Raw genomic sequence first — 7,503 nt, forward strand, 5'->3', positions numbered from 1 at the left:
GGAGTTTGGGTCGTGACACTTAGTTGGGCATATGACTTGAACCTCTTCAATAAAAGCACAACTATATAGTCTAGCGCGCAATTCATATTTAGATTTCGACCTTTACCTAAAATTGTACCTTATGTTTAAGAGTAGGTCTCATTTGATCCTTTCACATCCTTTAACTTTACTAAATTTGAGCGGTTTTAGTCTATTTGACAGGAGCTCCAAATGAGACCTAAAAACTAATGGGTTGTTTGGTAGGAGGTATTAGAAAAAATAATATAAGTATTAACTCTGTGTATTACTAATACATTGTTTGGTACATTTTTTCAATATGTGTATAACTAATACAAGCAATGCATAGAAAACTATGACATTAGTAATGCAAGTATTAAGCAATGCATAGAAAACTATGACATTAGTAATGCAAGTATTTTTAATACTTGCATAAACATGATTAAAGACCTAATTGCCCCCCTCAAATCGCTAAAAACCCATCTCAAATACTTTTCCCCTTATTATTATCAAGCAAACTTTCCTCTGTACGATTTGGGCATGGAAAAGCACAAGTAGGGATGGGCATCGGTGGGTTCGGTTCGATTTTGTAGAATTTTGGTTCGGTTAATTCGATTTTCGGTTTGTGATTTTAATAACAAAAATCGAACCATAGTAACTTCGGTTCGGTTCGGTTTTTTCATGTTCGGTTTGGTTTAATCGGTTGGGTTTTCGGTTTCAAGCCATGAAAAAATAGTACGAAACAACGAAAATAGATTACTTTTTGCAGTTGTTGCAAGTGCTTCTAGTGTCTTCAACTAACTCATGTTGAACCTTAAGCAACTAACCCATGTTGAAACAACTGTCTTCAACGAAAATCGTCTCGTGTTTGTTGAACCTTAAGCAAAAGCTATAGACTTTTTAGCTTAGGAGAGTTTCTAACTTATTCCATGCTTTGTCGACTAAACTGCTAGAAGACTATTTTCTACTCCAAATATTGATTTTCCACTAGATAAAAAGGTACCAATTTTAGCTTAAACCTCTTTTGCATTAGTTCTCGCAGTTCATCAATTTCTCGCCGAATTCTCGTTAATCATTTGAAATTTTCGTGGTCAATTGTTGAGTGTGAACTTGAAATTGTAGTATGAGAATTCGGTTCTTCGGTTTAACCGAAAACCGAACCATTAAAACCGACCACCGAATCGAACACCGAACTTTTTAAAACAATAAACCGCAAACTAATCGAATAAACCGAAAAACTGAAACCGAATAAACTAAAATTTTTGGTTCGTCCGATTTTTTCGATGGGGTCGGTATTATGCCCACCCTTAAGCACTGTTGAATACTGCCAAATTAAACTTGTTATAGCTTGATACGTACTATTTTATTTTTTTTCATTATTATTTTTGTACTGATCCATTAACCTCTCAATGTTGAAAGAATTTCTTATTATGTTGTCTATGTAGTTAATTGTTATAGCTAAAGTTGAAAATTATGGAGGGTACTTTTATAAACACCTAATTTTTTTAAAATTATGCAATTTTATACACCTAATGGTGAATAAAAAATAATCTCTAACATAACTAATGCTAGCATTACTTGTACCAGTGTTACTAATATCTATATTACCAGCAGTGGTTTCTTGTTAAATCCATGTCATATGACTGCAATGATTTCTGCTAGGTGAACTAAAACTGCTCAAAGTTTAGGAAAGTTTAAACGTAAGAGAGATTTTAGCTAAAAACTCTTCACATTTCCTTCACAAAAATTGTGCGATCATCCCAAATTTGAATGACAATACTCGAGGCTGCTTCACCGGTTGCCGGCGATCTCACCGCTTCTGCGGGCGGCGAAGTGATCGCCGACAAGGAAGACGTTCTAAGTGAAATTCTCCTCCGATTACCCACAAAATATCTTCTCCAATGTTGCTGCGTCTCCAAACACTGGCACTCTCTCATCTCTGCTCCTCATTTCCGCCGCCGTCACTGCCGCCGCCACGCCTCCACTTCCGCCGCCACTGGTCTCTTGTTGTTCCGTACATTCTCCTTCAAACATCTCATGGACCACCTCGTATACTTCCCCAATAATTCCAACGACAAAAATTGTTATTCTAGAACCATCCCTTCTTCCATTCGTAGGTTTCATTACCCTTTAGCCTTTTCAGGTTTTCATCACCTTCATTCTTGTAATGGGTTGTTGTGTTTTGGGCTTTTGTTGGCTCCTTGTGAATGTAACCTTTATGTTTATAACCCTTGTACATGCTCTTATGCTTCTCTTTCACTGCCTAAAAAATTTAGCCTCGCTACTATTAAAGCTATAAATTTAGCATTTGATCCGTCAAGATCCGATTTTTATAGAATTATTTGCATATATGCTTATAATTCGGAAAATGACAATGACCCTTTTGGGGATCACGTGTATAAAATCTTGATTTATGCTTCAGAAAGTGGTACATGGAAGGATACAGGAAAGGGGTTTAATGATAAATATGATTACTTGTTGAAAAGGGGCGTGTTTTCACGAGGTTGTATTCATTGGGTTGGCGAGAACAAGCCTTTTCTAGCGTTTGATGTCGAGAATGAGAGGTTTAGGACAATGCCTAGTACTAGTGTTCCTGAAAATGGGAGAAAGATTTGTTATTTTGGCGATTGGGGTGGACGCCTCCATGTTATTCAGGAATGTGACAGTGGAGCAGCTTCACTGGTGGATGTAATGGAGTTGCAGATAGATTACTCCAAGTGGTCGTTGAAGTATCGCATTGATATTGATTATCTTGGTATGGGAATTGGAGGTAATGCTGATGGTATTAAGGTTGATGTACTTTGTTTGGTCGAGGCAAATGGAGAAGGGAAGACTATGCTTATAGTATCAGCTCAAGGCAGAATTTTATCCTACGATATCGTTGACAAGACATTTGAGGAGGTATGTAATGTCTCAAACTTTGCTTCTGTCAAGCAGGATCCCTTAGAGTACAAGTATAAATGGGGTCAAGCCTTTCAACACTTTGAGACCCTTGCTTGTGTCTAAGATTGCATGAATTGTTTCAATCTCACTACTTGGCACTACTTAAGTGTAATGTACTAGAAGCAAGGAATCATGATGTTCTATAGCCAATCTTAATATCTAGTTTGTACATCGGGAAGCTATTTGTGCTCTGACGTTGTCGTAGTAGTATGTCAAAGTTCCGCTCTAGTATATGTAATTGGTGAAACTCTGATGGTTTGTTTCTTATCCTCTGCTTATATTCTTGTCTAGTTTGCAAGTAGAGGCAGTGATCATATGTGTAATCTACTACTGAAGACAGAATGAAGGAGAAATACCTGTTATGACACCTGTTTATGATGATCATATTTTTGCTTCAATTGGAAATTAGCAGTATGATTAGAGGGACATGCCTCATTCTGGATAATTAAGAGTGTATGAAAATGGCTAATGTTGCACCATCATTGATCATTCAGCTCAAATTGTCCTAACAACATTCTCATAAGATATATTTCACTTAGGAGATGATGAATAGATCTTCACGTGTATATAATATATATACACACACATATATTGTGTGTGTGTGTGTGTGTGTGTTTTGAGAAGGCTTCTTCTGGTTCATTTCTGGTATTTACTTTTGCTGCTCATCCTCTGGTAATTTTTCTTTTAAATCCAATAGGTATCAAGTGTTGCGACTTTATTTAATAATGACTGATCTTTTACCCGATGGAAAAGAAAAGAAAGGTCGGCGACAAAGCTTTCCCCTCTCTCCATATCTCTTTGACCCAATGGAAACTAGTTTGATGCTTCTAGAAGAATGTATGTAAATGCATAATAAAGAATGTAAAACTCGAAGAGGAGAATGAAATGCATCTGAGATCTTTGGCAGAAATCAGAATTTATTGATGACGAGTGCTTATAGTTAAGCGAAAAGATCTAAAGTCTGAGGCGAGATTCAAGAAACAACATGGTCCAGCATTTCAGGAGAGCACCAGCAGAATTGAGTCCTTTTCCTATGGAAGATAGGATAAGAGGCAACTTGCTTGGTTTCTTTCCTTGTAGGGATAGTGTAAATGGCACATACAGCTAAACAAAACAGTAAATTTAGCAGAAAAATTACTATCAGAATGCTAACTCTTGCATTACCAAATCCATTAAAAAAAAAACTCTACTGAATTATTTTCTAAAAAAGATTGAGCATAATTAAACACAGCAAATGAACTATTTTATTATTAGTTCCTTCAGAAGTATACCTAAAACTGCCAGGAGGAACCTTAAAGAACAAAAATTCAATAAATATATCTTTATATGGTAGCATAGCACCCAACACAAGGCTAATCACCGTTAAGCTTCCGCCTCCAGCAACACTGCAATTTCCAGCAGTGAGCTTTCTTCCTCTTTAACTTCTCTAGAATCCAATTGGAAAATGGTTGGTAACTTATGAAGCTTAGAATAAAGGCAAACAGTCGTCATTCCAAAGAAGAAGGAAAAGAGAAGAAAAAAAATACAAATAGAAAGCTAAAGAGACAGAAGTAGCTTGAGAAGCTGAGATATCGCGTCTTAGGATGGACCTAACCAGCAAAATCTTTAGGTGTTGTCCAAGATTGAGCCAACATTGTCATCGTTACGGTTTATCTTTTACTTCCACAATAAATCATGGATGTATACTTTTTAACTTTTGTTAAAAGTTCCACCAAGACTTGATGCATCTGTATATATTAAAAGAAGACTTAGTTTCTGAGTTTGATATAAAATTTACTAAATTTTGATATCGGCAGGGCACCTGGGAGAAGTCAAATGAATGTACATCCAAGTTTGTTGCACTGAGAACTTCCTGTACCTTAGACATGAACATAGTGATTTAACATCACTGATTTTAAAATTTTCTAATTATTTTTTTAATTATACATAAGTGGGAAGGGGAAGGGGATATAGTGAGGAGATTACAAGGTGGGGAATGGAATCCCAAACAACGAAGTGGAGGTTCAGATAGCCAACCAACCAGGCTGCCATGATTCCCCGAGTTGAAAAGTTGGTTCTTGAGATTTTGTACTATTAGTGAAGTAAATTATTGTTTCTTACTTTTAATTTCTCTTAAATTGGGAAGTTCTTAGAAAAAACAACCTGCAATTGCCTCTTTTCGCTCTGTTTCTTTAGGACAGATCCTTACTATGAGATTAAGTTATTCTAGTTCCAATAAATGAAGCTGATAATCAATGCGGCTGAAGACATGTGTTTTGAAAGAGTGGAATGTTCTAGGCATGAATAGGATGTGCTATTTGGCTCTGCTCGTGGGTTTGGCGGTGGTAATGAGAGGAGAAAAGATGTTAATAACCCTTAATTGTAGTATGATTACTCCTTTAATGCAGATCTGAGAAGAGACGACAATATCAGACTTAAACTGTTGAAATTTGGTTTGCATTATTACAATTTTTAGTCTATGTTTTTCCCAGTCACGTGCTGTTGCCTCTTTCATGCGATTTTGGTATATCTCTCTCTGCAATGTTAGGTCACCATTTGGTATAGTTGGAATCAAAATAACATATTTATTTCAATGGGAATATCATATTTCCTTTTCGTTTATATTTTAGTACAGAAGAGGAAAAGTGGAGTTTTTAGCTCCCCTTATGATTGATTAATTCAATCTATTGTTATTTGAGATAGGAAGTTCTGATTATCTTTGCTAAGACAACAACCGAGAGAACCACAACTTTTATCTTATATATGGCGAAGCCAGAATGAAATATTTTAGAGCTATTTCTTTCCAGTTTCCAAGTTGACATGTTTATTGCCTTTTGGTTTGGCTTACATTTCTTTCTATGTTTCAGATTTTAATACCAAAATTTATACTTTAGAAATAAAATCTTTTATCAATAAGGCATTTGTTGAATAGCTAAGGTTTTAATTAAAGGGGTGAAATGTTTTTTGGTTCAAGTGAGACAGTAAGGTCTGCGTTTCGAGTTCAACTATACTTAACTATATTGCTTCTTCCAGTATGTCTGCAGCTTGTTCCTCTTTGAGCAGATAAGAAGCAAATCTTTTACTTCAACTCATTTTTTCTCAAAGCTTTTAACTTCCCATATAGCTTTTTTTCCTGCTGCCAGTTATCATAGAGAAACAGTCTATGTTGCTCGGACTCGGGTGCAGGTATCCAATACGGAGGTGCGGATCTAGAAGTTGGATCCTTCATAATCAAATTTTTATGATTCTGGGGTAATCAAGGTACGTATACGGATGCAGGGTCTTGGCTGAAAGTAATTCAAAATTCTAAAGATACTATATAAATATCCTAAATTATGAGAAATATTCTGTGAAATACTATAGGTTATGGAGTGCAGTTGATAGTTCAATCTTTCATTTTGGTAATTTCTCAAGTTGTTGCCACTAGGCACTAGCAAGCAGCCATGGATTGTGGTCAAAGTACCCGATCTCGATTGATCACACCCGGTACGAATACCACATTCTTACCAGTACTAGTGTCGTGCCGACACGGGTTTAGCAGTTAAAATGAAGAGTCCATGCAACATAGCAACCAGTTACTAAACATGTCAAAAGAAGTATTGTTTCTAATATTTTAATTTCATTTACACAGTAACAGAAACACCATTCTCATCTGTGTTTGATCCGAGCTCTTGCCAAACTCTAGATTTTTTCTTATTCGGTGGGTCAGTGAACTCATGATCTAGTTCAATGGATGAAGACACTTCAAATTATTTTTGATAGATTGAAAACAATGTCAATGAAAATTCTGCTATTCTGAATATATTGTAACTATCAATGGTACAAATTCTTCACAAGCTTAGTAACTATCAATACAGCAATATAATGCCATCAGCATGGTTCTTCTAGTCAACTTCTCAAGTCTACATTCCCTTGGTTTCCTTGAAGTTTCATTATTTCAATTCAACGGTTAAGTGCCAGAGATTTTATTGTGTTTAAGGAGTTTGTTTTAATGTGAATATAAATTATCTTCTTTATAGTCTTATGTTTCTACGTTGAGAAGGATATCCGTTAAAAAGATTGGATTACGTTAACCTAAAGTGTAGGAACATTAAACGACAAAAGTCAATAAAATTTTAGAACTTGAGAAAAATAAAAATATATTGCTTAGTTGGTCGAAGTTCAGAACTGTTTTTGATTTGTATGATTAGTCGAGCTGGAGCTAATGAACAACCTATTGACCTATGTTGGAAAGAAGCCACGAGCAAGAAGGAAAGAGGTTGCTTATTTGGTTCTATTGATTTTTCTCCTGCGGGGAAGAGAACACATTTCTAAACAACATTTTCTGAGGTGGAGAAAACAAAAAGTATGAATTATGCTAGAGGCATAAATGCTTTTTGAAGCTAAAAGAAGTTTGAATGATACTAGAAAACGGCAATGTTTTTTGAAGCTAAAAAGGTTGAAATAGAGACATTCCAAAGGTTGAAAGAAAAAAAAAAAAAAAAAGAAGAAACAAAGAAGGAAATCTTAATTCCAACTTTTGATTGCGAAAGGACATCGTCTTTTTCCCCCTTATTATTTATTGCAAGGCTATGAAGCTGCAAA

The 7,503-nt window shown here is 35.6% G+C and overlaps 1 protein-coding gene across 3 annotated transcripts; it reads left to right on the forward strand.

The window, feature by feature from the left end:
- The first annotated feature begins 1,603 nt into the window (after window positions 1-1,603).
- Window positions 1,604-6,791, forward strand: LOC107799978 (F-box protein At5g07610-like). Of its 3 annotated transcripts, none has more exons than XM_075236786.1 (3): window positions 1,605-2,898; window positions 6,044-6,180; window positions 6,283-6,788. In XM_075236786.1, the coding sequence occupies exons 1-2, from the start codon at window positions 1,768-1,770 to the stop codon at window positions 6,173-6,175; spliced, it is 1,263 nt and encodes a 420-aa protein (XP_075092887.1). In that variant the 5' UTR covers window positions 1,605-1,767; the 3' UTR covers window positions 6,176-6,180; window positions 6,283-6,788. The 3 variants fall into 3 exon arrangements, with proteins under 3 accessions (XP_075092888.1, XP_075092887.1, XP_075092889.1); XM_075236788.1 differs by having other exon boundaries at window positions 1,606-2,898; window positions 6,063-6,180; XM_075236787.1 differs by having other exon boundaries at window positions 1,604-2,898; window positions 6,044-6,791.
- The last annotated feature ends 712 nt before the right edge of the window (window positions 6,792-7,503 follow it).

The sequence above is a fragment of the Nicotiana tabacum genome, chromosome 18 (genome assembly GCF_000715075.1).
Source record: "Nicotiana tabacum cultivar K326 chromosome 18, ASM71507v2, whole genome shotgun sequence".
NCBI classification, from domain to species: domain Eukaryota; kingdom Viridiplantae; phylum Streptophyta; class Magnoliopsida; order Solanales; family Solanaceae; genus Nicotiana; species Nicotiana tabacum.